The sequence below is a fragment of the Xyrauchen texanus genome, chromosome 4 (genome assembly GCF_025860055.1).
Source record: "Xyrauchen texanus isolate HMW12.3.18 chromosome 4, RBS_HiC_50CHRs, whole genome shotgun sequence".
Lineage (NCBI taxonomy): Eukaryota > Metazoa > Chordata > Actinopteri > Cypriniformes > Catostomidae > Xyrauchen > Xyrauchen texanus.
This window is the reverse complement of record NC_068279.1, coordinates 30,683,983-30,702,156: the sequence shown is the minus strand read 5'-3', so window position 1 is coordinate 30,702,156 and position 18,174 is coordinate 30,683,983. Positions and strand designations below refer to the sequence as shown.

The 18,174-nt window shown below is 38.0% G+C and overlaps 1 protein-coding gene across 9 annotated transcripts in view; it reads left to right on the top strand.

Annotated features, from left to right (window-relative positions):
• The window catches only part of LOC127642461 (ataxin-2-like), a 32,548-nt gene extending 17,618 nt beyond the window's left edge, over positions 1–14,930 (top strand). For 3 of the 9 annotated variants that reach the window (XM_052125097.1, XM_052125083.1, XM_052125120.1), the window contains 15 exons: positions 1,264–1,430; positions 2,320–2,535; positions 3,346–3,528; positions 3,622–3,801; positions 5,869–5,939; positions 6,030–6,379; positions 6,544–6,610; positions 6,987–7,127; positions 8,376–8,393; positions 8,906–8,978; positions 9,421–9,614; positions 11,170–11,296; positions 13,411–13,784; positions 13,903–14,077; positions 14,248–14,930. In XM_052125097.1, the coding sequence (XP_051981057.1) occupies positions 1,264–1,430; positions 2,320–2,535; positions 3,346–3,528; positions 3,622–3,801; positions 5,869–5,939; positions 6,030–6,379; positions 6,544–6,610; positions 6,987–7,127; positions 8,376–8,393; positions 8,906–8,978; positions 9,421–9,614; positions 11,170–11,296; positions 13,411–13,784; positions 13,903–14,077; positions 14,248–14,276 (2,365 nt within the window). In that variant the 3' untranslated portion in view covers positions 14,277–14,930. The remainder of the gene's footprint in view (positions 1–1,263; positions 1,431–2,319; positions 2,536–3,345; positions 3,529–3,621; positions 3,802–5,868; positions 5,940–6,029; positions 6,380–6,543; positions 6,611–6,986; positions 7,128–8,375; positions 8,394–8,905; positions 8,979–9,420; positions 9,615–11,169; positions 11,297–13,410; positions 13,785–13,902; positions 14,078–14,247) is intronic. The other 6 variants (XM_052125143.1, XM_052125113.1, XM_052125135.1 and 3 more) reach the window with 4 other exon arrangements.
• The last annotated feature ends 3,244 nt before the right edge of the window (positions 14,931–18,174 follow it).

Sequence of the window (18,174 nt, the reverse complement as noted above, 5' to 3'; positions counted from 1 at the left end):
AAAACAAACCCATCAGAGAGATAGCAAAAACATTAGGTGTGGCCAAATCAACTGTTTGGAACATTCTTAAAAAGAAAGCAAGCACCGGTGAGATCAGCAACACCAAAAGACCCGGAAGACCACGGAAAACAACTGTGGTGGATAACCGAAGAATTCTTTCCCTGGTGAAGAATACACCCTTCACAACAGTTGGCCAGATCAAGAACACTCTCCAGGAGGTAGGTGTATGTCTGTCAAAGTCAACAATCAAGAGAAGACTTCACCAGAGTGAATACAGAGGGTTCACCACAAGATGTAAACCATTGGTGAGCCTCAAAAACAGGAAGGCCAGATTAGAGTTTGCCAAACAACATCTAAAAAAAGCCTTCACAGTTCTGGAACAACATCCTATGAACAGATGAGACAAAGATCAACTTGTACCAGAGTGATGGGAAGAGAAGTGTATGGAGAAGGAAAGGAACTGCTCATGATCCAAAGCATACCACCTCATCAGTGAAGCATGGTGGTGGTAGTGTCATGGCGTGGGCATGTATGGCTGCCAATGGAACTGGTTCTCTTGTATTTATTGATGATGTGACTGCTGAAAAATGCATCAGGATGAATTCTGAAGTGTTTCGGGCAATATTATCTGCTCATATTCAGCCAAATGCTTCAGAACTCATTGGACGGCGCTTCACAGTACAGATGGACAATGACCCCAAGCATACTGCGAAAGCAACCAAAGAGTTTTTTAAGGGAAAGAAGTGGAATGTTATGCAATGGCCAAGTCAATCACCTGACCTGAATCCGATTGAGCATGCATTTCACTTGCTGAAGACAAAACTGACGGGAAAATGCCCCAAGAGGCCTGGCAGAGCATCACCAGGGATGAAACCCAGCATTTGGTGATGTCTATGCGTTCCAGACTTCAGGCTGTAATTGACTGCAAAGGATTTGCAACCAAGTATTAAAAAGTGAAAGTTTGATTTATGATTGTTAATCTGTCCCATTACTTTTGGTCCCTTAAAAAGTGGGAGGCACATATACAAACTGTTGTAATTCCTACACCGGTCACCTGATTTGGATGTAAATACCCTCAAATTAAAGCTGAAAGTCTGCAGTTAAAGCACATCTTGTTCGTTTCATTTCAAATCCATTGTGGTGGTGTATAGAGCCAAAAAGATTAGAATTGTGTCGATGTCCCAATATTTATGGACCTGACTGTAGTTCAATTCTAAATCTACATACCTCTAGTTGACTTCTTTCTTTTGTTTGCTTCAACAGGGAGAACAAATACATTCCCCCTAGTCAGAGGAACAGAGAACCAGGGATATCATGGGGAGCTGGTCGTCAAAACTCACCCAGATTGGTTCAGTGTAGCCCTGGGCCTCCTACTCCCAGATCGGGACCTCACGACTACAACACAATGGATCAGCGTGTGGTCAATGGAGGTACAAGATGGGTTCAGAACAATTTATTTGTGCCTTTACTAGGGTAACGTTGGGTATCTATATCACCTAAAATGGCAGGTGACTAGTTTTATATGATTAAGGATAATCAGTAATATGATTCAGCATAATACACCCTGAATTTTGGGTAATGCAGCTTTGAAGGCGTGACATATCAGGATTGTGCTAGCTAGGCAAGTAAAGCAATTTGCGGATCTTCTCATGCAGGATGTATGAGATGTCTGAAAGTTTTCCCTTGCATAACCTTTTAAGGAGCTCAGTCCACAAAACAGAACTCAGAATTCCAAAATCTTGCAATACAAGAAATAAGATGACTCGATCCCTCCCATAAATAATAATAAAAAAGAAAACTATTCCTTTGGCTTCCTATGACCTCTGTCAAGCTTACTATAAGTTTCTTTGCAGATCATTGTTCTTGCCTTCACCAATAATGAATCTATCAATTTCACCTCTCAGGCTTCAGTTCATCCATGATGAAATGATTTGAGCAAGCCAGTAGTACAGGTGTGCTCAACCTACATCCCAGCTCAAAATTTGATCTGATTGATCATTTCAGAAGGTCTTACTTACATAATTTAAATTCCTGTTGTTTTCTGTTTCCACCGCCTCAACATGTGATGTTACATTTCCACCTTGTTTTTGGTGTCTTGACCTCACCCCTCCCGATACTCTTTCTCAAGCCTTCATCTACCATTACTTCTCTCTGGACCTTTCCTCCACTCTAGTGTCAATCTTCTTATCTATCCTTCTCATCAAGGTCTCTTCAAACTTCAATCTCGGCTGTCAATGTTTACTTTGCTCTCACTCCTTTCTTTCTCAATCTCTCTCACTCAAATGTAGTTTTTCATTCCTCTCATTTCATCTCTATCAGGTGCTCACCCTTGGCCTGCACGCTGCCCATCTCCCTCTTCTCGCCCTCCATCCCGTTACCAGTCAGGCCCCATCAACTCTCTCCCACCCCGGGCGGCCACACCCACCCGGCCTCCCTCCAGACCCCCATCCAGGCCCTCTCGGCCCATGTCTCATCCCTCTGCACATGGCTCCTCAGGGCCCATGTCCATCATGCCTAAACGCCTGTCCTCAGAAGGTACCAGAAACCCAGACTGGGCAGTAGTTTTGTTTTGGAACTGCTGCTCAGGTTCACGTTTTGCAATCCAAATGCCTAAATTCAGGCTGCCACTAACTGCTGTGGGACTTGCCTGGTGTTAAATAAAATGACTTACTCCTCCAGTCTTTCCATTTTCTCTTTTCAATCCCTTTTCATGCATGGTAAAAGTGAATTTGCTGCATTTTTCACTCATTTTCTGGGTTGTGTTTGATATTTTTGCCATGGATTGCACAAAGACACTTTAACCTTGGGGACACTCTGGACAAGCCAATGGAAAATGCATAAGAATTTCTTTCCATGCCTAACCATGGCTTGACTTTTATTTATTTATTTATTTATTTATTTATTTATTTATTTTCATTAATTAAATTCAGAATTTTTAAAGCCTCTTTAGTTCAAATGTAATTTAGATAGATTGGCTAGAATTAAAATCCTTATCCATTAACATTTCAAAGGAAAGTTACTGAAGTGAACAACTTGCTGAAATCTTTTTTAAATTACAACTTGATCGTGTCTTGGCTATTGTGGTACCATGAATCACATTATGTCCACTACACGTGCTATGAGACTTATTGTTATATTTTCCCACTGTTGCACAGTGTTTTCTAGGTGATTCCCCTAGGAGTCTTTATACCAAGTCTTTGCTTTATATTTGACTGCATTTTGAATGTCACATTCACTAAAACACAACAAGGGTTGCACTGGTTTTGGAGAGTGCTACACTACACATTGGTGAGACATGCTGAAGCATGATTATTTCTTTGAGAACCCACTCATCTGTCTATGCAGGTCCTCCTAGAATGTCCCCCAAGTCACAGCGGACCCCTAGACCTCATAGAGTGGCCTCATGTAGAGGTGGTGGGCCTTCTACAGTGGATTTCATGTCCCAAGGTGCATCAGTGGAGGTTTCGACTCCCCCTTGTGCTCGCAACAGCCCTTCCGGAGGAACCTGGTCATCTGTAGTCAGTGGTGGTATGTCTTTATTAGAAATGTTTACCAATATTTCATTGTCTGTAACACTTTAAAATAAATGCAAATTCTGTGTAATTTTTACTTCCTCTTTAGCAAACAGACCTCGTTCTCCTCGTCAGAGTAGCGTTGGCGGAGGCACTCCAAGCCCCTCCTCCTTGTCTTCCCCTCAGGCTGGCACAGTGCCAGTAGACTCTGTTACAGTTTCCACAACAGTGACGTCACCCACAGCAGCAAACCCAGCTACCAACATGGAAGCATCTCCAATAGAAGAGGGTTAGAACCCTTACATAACATTTAGCAAACAGTAAAGCTTTGTTGCTGTAGTAAACAAGCTTTTAAAGGTTATCTGCTCAATGATTTTAATAGGCTGATAGTTTTAGGGTAAAAAAAAAATCACAAGGCCTGTTTATATTAATACTCTTAAGTAGGGTGCAAGTATATGCGCAAGATGTTATTCTTGCAATATAAAATTAAGCAACATTGGGAATATTGCAATGATTTTAATCAGTTAAAACTGTCCATTAAGTGAATCAGTTCAAAACTTGATTAAACATTTGGAAAACACTTGGCAACAACAGCTATGTTTCCATCAATGTTTTTTTATGCGCATTTTGGGATATTGCACAAAAACTGCTTGATATAATCTCCAAAATGTGCATACAAAATGTATATCATGTCAAAATCATATTCAATTTATTAGGAATAAAAGAAGCTTTCAAAAAATCATGTGACTTAACTCGTTCATAACTGGACTAACAGCGGGCCAATCATCAGATATGAAATGTTGCTCTGGTCATCCTGAAATAACGGTGTCTAGAAAATCCAAAGCCTGCAAAGAGTTTGTATAGTAAATAAGTCAAATACAAACTTGAACTGTGCCAAAGAGTGGGGTTTATTGACACTTTTGAAAAATATCTTATAGATATTTATATATACTTATATAGAGAATCTTTCCAGAAAGTCGCGATTTCGTTCTTTTGAACACATTGGATTGAAACGTGACTTTATTCGCACACTTTATTCCTCGCCAACAAGGAAAATGTGAAGCCTATTGAAATTTCTCAAAACATTGCTCGATCCATCAGCGAAGGTGTGTACCTGCTAAGGTTGACACGCTGTCTGAAGGCAGAACTTTTTAATGTACATTTTTGGAGCATTTTCCAAAGCTTTTTTTTTTTGCTACATTCCAAGTTGACACAAAACATGTAGAAAGCAGAAATGGAAAGTTGTTTGTTGTCAGCTTCTAAGAATTCATTTTCTTCTATAAAACTGCTTGCATTGTAAATATGTTAGAAGGACGAGAAATAACTTAACGTTCCTCTTATTAATCACAAACACACACATTTTATTTACACTTATATCAATTTGACCTATTTATACCAAATAGCTGGTTTTTAAAATTGGTTTGAATTTTTTTATATATATATTTTATATGTACGCCCAAAAAAACTCTTCATCTGGTGAATATATTGGATATAAAAAGCTTAATTTTGGTAAATACATACATATAGAGCATTGTAAAAGAGCCAAATCTCTGTCATTTCAAAAAGTCCTCTGTGTATTATGGGCTTTTTTATAGTTAAAGTCCTGCATTATGCACCCAAATTTTTCTGGTTATTATTGGGATTTTGGTTGTACAGTAAACTGCTTTTGGGATTGTATTCATTTTGGACTCTTGTAGCCCCAGTGAGACCATTTACATGCATGTTTGTACACCAATTATCATTAAGCTGACAATGTGTGTGGTCATGTAAAAAAAAAATCTTCTATAAAACCGCTTGCATTTACATGCATATTAAATGGCGTTTCTTTGTTGATGTAAGCTCATAACTGCGTAAGAATAAACTGAACGATACGGGCCGATTTTTGCCCATTACGCCGAATTTGTGTTGCATGTAAATGCCTTAACTAGTGTTCTTACTGTTTTATCACGTGTGTGGCTGTGCTGTGCCCATTCCTCTTCATGGTTTGACGTCAAAAGCAAAGAATACTTTCCAATGTCACGTAAACACAGATGTTTGCTTAGATTTTTTTTAAAGCTGATTTTTGGGGGTAATCTACATATTGGTGTGCTACATGCAATGGGCTCAAAGTCTATGATTTTTTTCCTCCAAATCGATTTAAAAGAAAACATAGTGTGATAACTATGTTATTAACCTTTCCCACCACCTTCGTTATCCGTATTGGCAAAACCCACTATCAGTCAACCTCGATTATAATACAAGTGTTGTTTAGGCATATGACACAAAGCTGAACCTAGTGAAAAGAAATGTCATGAAAACATTTGTTTTTGGGAAATTTGTTTGTTTAATTTATCGTTTCACATTTTAATCTTCCTAGGACCTCCCAGCATGGCTCCAGACCACAGGAAACAAATAGATAATTTAAAGCAATTCAGTGTAGATTTTAGGGTAAGTTTATATATCCTCTCCCATTATTTGTGATTCTAAGAATCCATAAGCAACTAGAAATGCATTTATTGAATACATTCACCTTTTTAGTTGCAATCTAGCTCAAATCCAGATCCAGTATATGAGTCCATGGTGACCAAACCTCTGTGGGACCTAGCAGAAAAGTCAAAGGATCAACCAGCTGAGAAGAGTGCAGTTGATGGACCCAAAGTCTCCATGGAGTCCTGCGTTAGTAAAGAAGCCTCTTCTCCAGTACCTGTGAGTGCTGCCCCAACAAGAAATAAATCTCGTACCCCTTCACTATCTCCCTCATCTGCTGTAGCAGAGCAGAAACAAGGGCCTGATGTGACATCTCAGGGTGTTCAGACCACCTCGCCTCTGGCCAGTGCCGCTGCAAAAGACAAAGATGACAGGGAGGAAAAGAACGACCCTGTAGCAGAGTAAGTCTGCAGATGAAAATGGAAAAGCTGTTGTGACAATCAGTGTGATGAACTTACCAATAGACTTCCTCAAATAAAGGGTGCATGCCAGATATGTGACGCTAAACTGGCTGTAATAAAATAAAGTATTTAAGAATGTATTAATTCCCTTTGTGTACTTTTAGGAGTGTTAGAAAATCTACTCTCAACCCCAACGCCAAGGAGTTCAACCCGAGAGTTTTTTGCTCCCCTGTAAGTATATCAATGGTTTATTTTGTGACAATAAATTAACTGAAATATAAAACATTCCCAATTATACAAATAATTTGTCTGACATGGAAATATATTGTACCTTGAGGTCATTTTTGTTTTTGATTAGGCTTGATTTATTTTTGTATATGTTTGGTGCTGCAAGTTTGAATCAGTGGTGTTTAGATAACAATTATTAGAAGGGAATGTGGAGTGGACATAATAACAACGTTTGCCAACTTTCAGTTTTGCTCTGCTTCAATTTTATTTTGAATTAAGTCTTGAAATTTCCTGCAAGCATCTTAATTATACTCTGTTTAGTTGAAGAGTGGAAACAAATGTAACATCCAAGTGTACATGTTTATTCTTCTTTCTTCAGCCCAAACCAGCAACAACTCCCACTCTGACCCGGCCCCAGGGTCAGCCCAGCCCTTCCATAGTAGTGCAGCAGCCCCCTACCATCTATGGCCAGACCATGTTCCAGATGTACCCACTGACCCCTGTCAGTCCTGGTGTACAGGTGAGCATCAGTATCTGAACCTCTCTTATAGTGCATACCCGTGTTCATACTCTCATTTGTTCTTTGCATGAAAGCCCACAGCTATCCCAAAAACATCAATGTAGACTTCTGTCTTTTTTTTTTTTAATGTATGTGCCAAGATCCTTGATGTCTTGATTGTGTCCATCATGTGAAATTCCAGCCATCTCTCCTTATACTTCCATTTGTCAACTGCATTTTCAATGTATCTGCATGAACACCCAGCAAATGATTGTACTTACAGATAAGAAAAGAGATCCGTAAAGGCCTGTTCACACCAAGTCTATGCAAATAAATGGCACTTAAGTTTGCAAAGATTTTGTCATCCTCTGAAAAAGTTGTCATACCTGAATGAAATGCATTCCTGTCATTAACATACAGATTGCACTGGCTCTTAATGCAAAATTCAAATCATCGCTAAAACAAATCAGATGTTGTCACATAGTACAGAATGATGGAATAATAAAAATGTAATTATAGAACACTCCTATTTTTTTCAGCATTTGATTTCCAAATTTCTTCTTTTTGCTCTACTTGTCTTTTGTCATTATATCTTGTACATTTTCTTGCACACTTACCAAGATGTATTTATTAAAACACCAAAATCTTTAATGCCAGCATTATCAATAACTTGATATCTGGAATGCTCAGAAACTGGTTTGTTGGTTAGTTTAGTTTATTTCAATACTCGACCACTTTTCAGACTGTGTGATTGGGTTCATAGGGGTGCAGTGTATTGTCTTTCGTTAATGTGAAGAAAATTCAGATTTTGTGTGAATAGGCCTTAAGGTAAAGAACATGATAATGTACTAATTATTTTATCGTCTTTGGAAGCATGCTGTTAAATTTGGAAGGAGCTTGTTGTGCATCAGCCAAGCCTGCCCTCACACTGCACATCACTGAATTTGGAAATATTCAGTCATTAATTTACTATTATGCAGATCAAAATAAATATTTACTCCTTTTTTGGTATAGCTAAGAAAGTACATATTGTCTGCTATTGGCTAGAAAGATGTATTTTTATATGCAAATACAAAAATGAAGATATTTTAAATTTTTTCTCTATAGCTTCTCTTAAAAATCAGTTGATCCATTCTCGGCCACTCATTCAAACATTTTAGAGGATACAAATCGTATTTGTTGAAAAAAAAAACAAAAAGGCAAATGTCAGTCCCCAATGATTAAAAGGTTATTTTTGTTTCTTTTCCCTCTTCCCTCTCTCTCCATTAGAAAAGCATTATCTGGAAGGTTTGTGCATTTCTAAGCTTTTTTTTTTCTATTGAGAAAATGTATGATTTTTGCCTGTATAACTGAGCAGCAGACATTAGTTTGCCCATTTCTTATCAGTTTTATTAATTTTCATACTGTTGTCAATAAAAAAAAAATATGTGCATGATGCATTTAACTATGAGCTATTGACAAAGATTCAAGACAAGTCAGAAAATAGTGTGGATCAGTCTTTCAGAAGGCTTCATGAGTATGTTTTATCATTTAGCAACCCATCAGCAGTAGAGGACCGAATCTTGCTGGGTAACACAGTCTCGACGCATCTGAAAAAATCTGATCTTTGAAATCTCCCCCATTGATGGGTGGATGTGTGGCTGAACATGTTAAAAATATGCATGCCTTTCAGCTTTTTTCAATGAGCAATGTTAAAACTAAAATTACAGTGCCATTCAAAAATTGTGAGGTGAATGTAGTTTTTGTAATCAGAACATAGATTAAGTTTTGCATCTCATGTTCTGTTCCTCATCACTTAGCCTCCAGCGATGTACCATGTTCAGGTTCCACATATGACCATGAGCCAGAACAAGCCCTATAGACCAGGTAAAGGTGAGAATGCTTCTCTGAGAGTGCATGCTTTTAAAGGTGCTTTCTGTTGTCCTGCCCATCAAAGCCAATACACCTTAACTACACCAACAATGAAATAGAAAGATTTTTGAATCGTCCAGCCAATCTGTCTAGTCACAATCTGTTTTCTCTGAATCTGACCATAGTTGAGCCAAACCCATCTGTCAAAAGACCGGTCATAGTCAGTTCTGTCATAATCTTTATTAAATGTGTAGTTACTGAGTTTTGTTATTGCAGGGCAGTGTTGATTAAGGCTATTTCTTTTTGTTCTTGCCATTAATTACTGCACTTTAGTTCATACTGTGCTGTTAGTAAATAATTACATGTTTTTTTTTTTTTTTTATTGAGGTGTGAAATTAGATGAATTAACAGAGAGCATCTTGTCCATTTGCATTCTTTCTTCTTTTACTCTATTCACCTGCAGTACCGAACATGCCCCAGCAAAGACCAGACCAGCATCACCAACCTGGCACGTCTACAATGATGCATCCAGCGACAGCTGCCGGTCCGCCTATTGTGGCACCAAATCCAGCATATTCCGCCCAGTACTTTACTTGTAGCCCCCAGCAGTTTGCTAGTCAGCCGCTGGTACAACAGATGCCGCACTATCAGTCCCAGGTACTGTGACATGAGAAGGCATGTTTTGTAACACACATTAGTCACAAATTCATTCCAATCTAATTTAAAACAACAACAATTTAAATAACAAATGATAAAACATTGGGCCTCATTCATGAAACACGAGCAAACGCGATTTGTATAAATCATTCGTAAAGCTGTTCTGATGTAAATCCGGATTCATGAATGTTCATATTTTCAAAATGTTAGTTGGTACAAGAAAAATGCGCAACTCATGACCAAGAGGTCTGAATGTTTTTTCTTTCAGACAAGCTGCTATGACTTCATTTTGATCAAATTGAGATGAAATAATGAAAAAAAACTAAGAACTATATGAGTGAAATTAACCTTAAAAAATGTAAATCGGTTTGCTGTTTCTTTTTAAAAATATACTTTATTAAAAGTGTTTCTATGATGCTTGCATTTATTTCTTCAAGGTATAGTTTATTCTCAACTCTACTTTGTAAATTTTGGACTATATCGTTTTTCCAGCAGAAGTGCTTAGCATGGGGCGAAAAGATTGTGGTAAAACGCAGTTTGCGTTTGATTTCCTTGAAAAACTGGATGCCCTCTAATGTGCACACTGTTGTTTAGCATGCAAATCTTTATTTGTTTACAACATTTCGGTCAAGGACCTTCTTCTAGCAATCTATTTATTTCTCTGAAGATTCTTCCAGTTGCATGGGAAATAAATCGCTGTTACATCATGATTTACCTGATAAGTCCAATGATTCTGGTGATGGGCTCAAGAGAACCAGAAGGTTAATGGTGGAGGACATCCTCCTGCCGGCGTGAACTAAACCTTTGTTTTACACTAAAGCTTCATGTCAAACCATGTCAGACCTCTTGGATTGTTTTATTCACAAAATTAAGTTCCTCACTTTCTTTGAGAGTGGTGTTTGCTAAATCAAAATTTTACAATTACAATGCACTTAAAAAAAACATTTTAGTACTGTTCTGCATAATGTTAAAAGCCTCCATTTCTCATTAACTATCGAGTCTAGTGCCTGCCTTGTATGGCGTTTTCATAAGATAACTGTGAATGAACATGCACGTGTGCCCCATTTACAAATGTTTTGGAATTAACATACAATCATTTTACTAACAAATCTGTGATGTACACTGTGTTTGTGAATCTGGAGAATCGTTTTCGGGAAGATCTATTTTACATCCAAATTGCTCCCAATATACTCATATTTCTGAAATGTCATGAATGAGGCCCATTCACTGTAGATGAAAAACATGAGCTGTGAGATTCTGGGAAAGAATTGTTATTACAAACTCAAAGTGGTCAAGCCATTCACTGAAAAAAATTGGGTTTTGAAAAATGTGTTGGAAAAAATTCCAACATGTCTTAACAATGGAGGAAATGTTTCACATCTTTAAATATTTTCTGTTTATAACATTGTAATAGTTTGTTTGCAACCATGTTTTTTTTTTTTTTATGGCTGAGTGGCATTTTTGAAACGACTGGAGAACTATTGGACAGATAATATTTCTGAATTAATCTCTAAATTTTAACATGTGAATGCTATCTTGGGTTCTCATGTTTTAGGCCCAGCATATGTTTAGTCAAGTGATTCAGGGTGGTGCGAGGATGATCACCTCTCCTGCCCACGCTCAGCCCAGCCTGGTCTCTTCCTCCACCACTCAGTATGGTGAGCAGACGCATACAATGTATGGTAAGAACTCTCCCTGCACAAAAATACTTTTTAATGTGCCCAGTGGATGTGTTTGTTCCATTTCACTCCTGCTTTCTATTCAAGATTTTTTTCAAAATTGTCAAATTTCAAAACTGTTCTTCTGTATTTGGACTACAAACTATCTATATTCTATTCTTTATTTTTTTCACCTCAGGGCTCCAGACTAAAAAAATGAACATTTAAGGACCAAATTGCTGTTCATTAGTTACCAAATCACAGAATTACTCTATTTAGATTGCTGTTCAGAAACAAGATAGAAGGCAGAAGAAAAGGAAGACAGACGATAACCCATTAATAGGAGGTTTAATAAACAGTATACAGTATAAAGTTGAGAAAATAAGTTTGCATTAACTTTTGCCTCAATTTTTCACTTCAATTTAATAATTTATACAAATATAAGAGACAAAATATTTTTTTTTATTTAATACCGCTCTTCACAATCTACAATACAGATAATTACATTAAGTATAGTATGCATATAGTAGTTTGTTGTCTTCTTGAGCATTAGTGAATGTTTGCACCTTGTGTAATTGTTGTGAACAAGTCCCTCAATTGTCCTAAGTGTCAAAAGCTTGATCTCTATATATCTATATATATATATATATATATATATATATATAGTATTTAAATTATTTTACAATATTGCCTTAGTCTTTTACTGTTACAGGATGGCCCAGACACAGAGACTAAAGAGCGCAGACTGAAATGAAACCCCAGATGCATTTTATTGTGCTACTCCAATCCCAATCAATAATTACCAATAGAACAAAGTGGTACACAATACAGGAATTTTAATTATAAAGAAGCCCGAAATACACATGGGACTCTTATTTTGAAATCTGCACTCCCAGTTGTGAATGCATTGATGGATGATTCTCTGAGAAAGTGAATCTGATTCAAACTGCTAACCTGTGTTCCTGAATACAAACCCTCAGTACTTTTTGGGCGATTCATGAAAAAGATCCAGTTCAAAAGATTAATTTGGTCATGACTCGTGCTGGATTTGTTGTTGTTGCGTACAGCAAGCTCATCACAACAGAATGGGTGAAAAGCGGTATCACACTGGCGCTCTAAAGATGTATTTAATAACTCACAATATGATATCTTATGAATCCACATATAAACGCACACAACCCGACTGTCACCAATGGCGACTAGATTTTAAATTATAGTTGCAGTAAATGTATTTAGTCTGGAGCCCGGCACCTTGATTACATTTAATTATCAAAAAACATACTGAAGAATTTGTCTTTTCTAAAAAATTTCTGTTTTTAGTTTTATTTATTTATTTTTTTATATAAATTGCCTTGAAAAAACCTTCTAATTCACTCTTGCATTTGTTTTCATTTAAATGAATAGTTTACCCAAAAATGTTAATTCTCATCATTTACTCACCCTTTTGCCATCCCAGATGTGTATGACTTTCTTCAGCAGAACACAAATGAAGAATATATCCGCTCTTTTGGTCCATACAATGCAAGTGAATGGGTGCCAAAATTTTGAAGATCCAAAAATCACAGCCAGTCAACAGAAAAGTAATTAATATGACTCCAGTTGTTAAATCAATGTCTCCAGAAGTGATATGATAGGTGTGGGTGAGAAACAAATCAATATTTAAGTCAATTTTTACTATAAATTCTCCTCGCTGCTCAGTCAAGCAATCTTCTTGTTTTTGGTGTTTCACACTCTGCATGCATATGCCCCCTACTGGGCAGGGGAAGAATTTCAAGCAATTTACTTAAATATTGCTGTATCTCACCCACATATATTATATGACTTCTGAAATTATTGATTAAAACACTGAGGTCGTATGGATTGCTTTATGCTGCCTTTATGTGATTTTAGGAGTGTCAACATTTTGACACCCATTCACTTTCATTTTTAAGGACTTACAGAACATAAATGTTCTTCTAAAAAATCTTAATTTGTTTGCTGCAGAAGAAAGTAAGTCATGCACATCTGGGATGGCATGAGAGTGAGTAAATACATTTTTGGGTGAACTATTCCTTAAACATTCACTTACACAATGTTTTTGATGAAGAAACCCCTAGTTTTACTGCATGTCATAACTGTTGGGTTTCTCTGTGTTTCAGTGTCACCAAACCCCATTCCGCAGCAATTTTCCCACTCAAACGCCACCCTGCACCACCATCCACAACACCCTCAGCCCTCTGCCACCCCAACAGGACAACCTCAACAGGGTACCCAGCATGGAGGCAGCCACCCGGCTCCCAGCCCTGTTCAGCAGCACCAGGTGGCCGCTGCAGCAGCCCAGTCCATGCACCTGGCCAACCAACAACAGCAGCAGATGTATTCTGGCCTGGCTCACACACCGCCATCTATGACCCCCGGCCCCAACCCTCAGTCCCCTCAAGCCAGCTTCCCCTCTGCCCAGCAGGCTGTATACATCCACCCCCAGCAGGTGCAGCATGGGTACAACCCTAACCATATGGCTCATGTGCAGCAGGTGGGTGCTTATTTATTCTGGAATGACAAGTATAGAAATACTTATGAATTTAAGTTTGTATAGAAATGTAATATATACCTAGAAATACTTCATCTCATTCACTCTTTCTCCTCTAAAGGCCCACATGCAGTCAGGGATGGTGCCTCAACATCATGGCACTACATCCCACCCCCCCACCATGATGTTGATGGCAACACAGGCACCTGCTGGCCACCAGCCGGCGCTGCCCCAGGGCACTCTTAATCACATCCCAGTGTCCTCAGCCACACACTACTCCTATACGCTCACCCCTGGTAATGGTCCATCTCAGCTAAATCAAACATGCTGAGAATGTTAGAGAAATTTACATTTCTGACCATGTTCTGCTTGTTTTAACAGTGAAAGGTGTATATTTTTTAAGTCTTTTCATTAGTTCCCCTGGTTTATCAAGTTTATGATATGAATTGTTTGTTTGTTTGTTTAGTGCAAACTCACCATCAACAGCAGCTATAGAGGACAAAGATCAGAGAACTTCAGTTGAGTGGAGTGGCACCTGATCCTTGCTGAACCATCTGGCCCCGCCCACCACCTACTAGCCAACCAATCTTTCTCTTTCTTTAAACACCCCGAATAGAGCCACTGACCAAGAGAACCTCAGTTATGCTGTTCAACTGCTACCCACCACCAGAAATGCTAACAGGCAAAGATGTGGCAAACTGTGTCTTTTAAAAAAGTTTTAACGAGGAATCATTTTCCACATGTTTCAGTTACACTAGAACTTTTGCAGTGAGTCCTAACAATAACAAAAAGCCCTGATGAGTGAAAAAAACTGTGCATATATAACTGGAACATTTCATCTGCACCTTCTAAGGTAATGATAATTCTTCCGTATATTGACAGTATTAACATTACTGTTACATGCTGCTGCTATACCTGTGCTCAAGACCTTGGGGTAAATCAACACAGACACAATGAAAAGGTTCTAAACAAACTAAACACAAGAGAAACTTCCATTTAATAAAGATGTTTGGCCAAAAAAAAAAATGCAGATAAATTATTTATTAATTTAATCTGATGGCAAAACCCCACTAGACTTGGCCGTTGTAAAACTGTTAAGTTAAAATAACTTTTACTTTGTAGATAATATAAATGAATTTAAAAATAAAAACAGAAAAAAAAGTTTTAAAACTTTACACGTCTTGACTGTTTTTACTCTGTGTTGTTCTTTTGTTACTTCACTTAACAAAATTCATGTAGTGTCATAGTAAATGATAGTTTTAACTGTGAATGCACAAGATAATTTGGTCATCTTCTAGTTATTTTAATGGTGTGTGCATGCCATTACTTTAATGAAAAAAGAAACTCAAATAAATCATGGCTGGCCAGAGGGTGAGTAAATTACCAGCAAATGTTCATTTTTGGGTGAACTATAAATTTAAGTACATCCTGCTGTGGCACGTCAAAGGAAATCAGGTTACACTCCAGACCGCCAGGAGACGCACTGATCCCGTGCGTTTTTAGGGATATGAACGTCCGAATACGGTTTAGTATGGAGATTTGAATTATAGACTTTTGAATTATAAGTGTGATTTTGGCAAATTTAATATTACATTGTATTTTAAATGGGTTTGATTTTTTTTTTAAACTCCAATCCTGGACATTTCATATTTAACCAAATTGAATTTTTTTTTTTTTTTTTTTTTATGGCACAATTTTATAAATGTATTTTCAAACAGCAAATTTTTGGTTCGTATTCTTACACTGTAAATATCCCGTTTTAAAAAATACAGCTTCAGGTTTTCAAGATGAAGAAATTCAGAACTACAGAAAGTGGGTCAGAGTTCAAGCTTGTGTTCCACAGGGAAGAGTAGAGGGTCTCAGAAAAGTCGAACGGAGCATTTTGGCCAATTACAGGTCGATGTGCAATAATTCTCGGGCGTGAGTGTGATTCAAAAGGTGGTTCTTAAACTTTTATGATTTATATTTTTATGGTTAGCACATTCTCAGCACATGAGACATTTGTCTAAGCGGTCTCTGGTATTTGTTTTAGTATAAATTATATTTAGTGTGATAATATGCGTAAGAGTAAGCATCACATATAAATCAATAATGAATGTAATTCTGCTTTCTGTGATCGGAATCCACATCAGATATAAGTCGGATGTTACAGTCGAGTCCATAAATATTGGGACATCAACACAATTCTAATCTTTTTGGCTCTATACACCACCACAATGCATTTGAAATGAAACGAACAAGATGTGCTTTAACTGCAGACTTTCAGCTTTAATTTGAGGGTATTTACATACAAATCAGGTGAACGGTATAGGAATTACAACAGTTTGTATACAGGTGAAACTCGAAAAATTAGAATATCGTGCAAAAGTTCATTAATTTCAGTAATTCAACTTAAAAGGTGAAACTAATATATTATATAGACTCATTACAAGCAAAGTAAGATATTTCAAGCCTTTATTTGATATAATTTTGATGATTATGGCTTACAGCTTATGAAAACCCCAAATTCAGAATCTCAGAAAATTAGAATATTGTGAAAAGGTTCAGTATTGTAGGCTCAAAGTGTCACACTCTAATCAGCTAATTAATCCAAAACACCTGCAAAGGGTTCCTGAGCCTTTAAATGGTCTCTCAGTCTGGTTCAGTTGAATTCACAATCATGGGGAAGACTGCTGACCTGACAGTTGTGCAGAAAACCATCATTGACACTCTCCACAAGGAGGGAAAGCCTCAAAAGGTAATTGCAAAAGAAGTTGGATGTTCTCAAAGTGCTGTATCAAAGCACATTAATAGAAAGTTAAGTGGAAGGGAAAAGTGTGGAAGAAAAAGGTGCACAAGCAGCAGGGATGACCGTAGCCTGGAGAGGATTGTCAGGAAAAGGCCATTCAAATGTGTGGGGAGCTTCACAAGGAGTGGACTGAGGCTGGAGTTACTGCATCAAGAGCCACCACACACAGATGGGTCCTGGATATGGGCTTCAAATGTCAAACGTCTTACCTGGGCTAAAGAAAAAAAGAACTGGTCTGTTGCTCAGTGGTCCAAAGTCCTCTTTTCTGATGAGAGCAAATTTTGCATCTCATTTGGAAACCAAGGTCCCAGAGTCTGGAGGAAGAATGGAGAGGCACACAATCCAAGATGCTTGAAGTCCAGTGTGAAGTTTCCACAGTCTGTGTTGGTTTGGGGAGCCATGTCATCGGCTGGTGTTGGTCCACTGTGCTTTATTAAGTCCAGAGTCAACGCAGCCGCCTACCGGACATTTTAGAGCACTTCATGCTTCCTTCAACAGACAAGCTTTATGGAGATGCTGACTTTATTTTCCAGCAGGACTTGGCACCTGCCCACACTGCCAAAAGTACCAAAACCTGGTTCAATGACCATGGTATTACTGTGCTTGATTGGCCAGCAAACTCGCTTGACCTGAACCCCATAGAGAATCTATGGGGCATTGCCAAGAGAAAGATGAGAGACATGAGACCAAACAATGCAGAAGAGCTGAAGGCTGCTATTGAAGCATCTTGGTCTTCCATAACACCTCAGCAGTGCCACAGGCTGATAGCATCCATGCCACGCCGCATTGAGGCAGTAATTAATGCAAAAGGGGCCCAAACCAAGTACTGAGTACATATGCATGATTATACTTTTCAGAGGGCCGACATTTCTGTATTTAAAATCCTTTTTTTTTTTTTATTGATTTCATGTAATATTCTGATTTTCTGAGATTCTGAATTTGGGGTTTTCATAAGCTGTAAGCCATAATCATAAAAATTATATAAAATAAAGGCTTGAAATATCTTATTTTGCTTGTAATGAGTCTATATAATATATTAGTTTCACCTTTTAAGTTGAGTTACTGAAATTAATGAACTTTTGCACGATATTCAAATTTTTCGAGTTTCACCTGTATGTGCCTCCCACTTTTTAAGGGACCAAAAGTAATGGGGACAATTGGCTGCTCAGCTGTTCCATGGCCAGGTGTGTGTTATTCCCTCATTATCCCATTTACAAGGAGCAGATAAAAGGTCCAGAGTTCATTTCAAGTGTGCTATTTGCATTTGGAATCTGTTGCTGTCAACTCTCAAGATGAGATCCAAAGAGCTGTCACTATCAGTGAAGCAAGCCGTCATTAGGCTGAAAAATCAAAACAAACCCATCAGAGAGATAGCAAAAACATTAGGTGTGGCCAAATCAACTGTTTGGAACATTCTTAAAAAGAAAGCAAGCACCGGTGAGCTCAGCAACACCAAAAGACCCTGAAGACCACGGAAAACAACTGTGGTGGATGACCGAAGAATTCTTTCCCTGGTGAAGAATACACCCTTCACAACAGTTATCCAGATCAAGAACACTCTCCAGGAGGTAGGTGTATGTCTGTCAAAGTCAACAATCAAGAGAA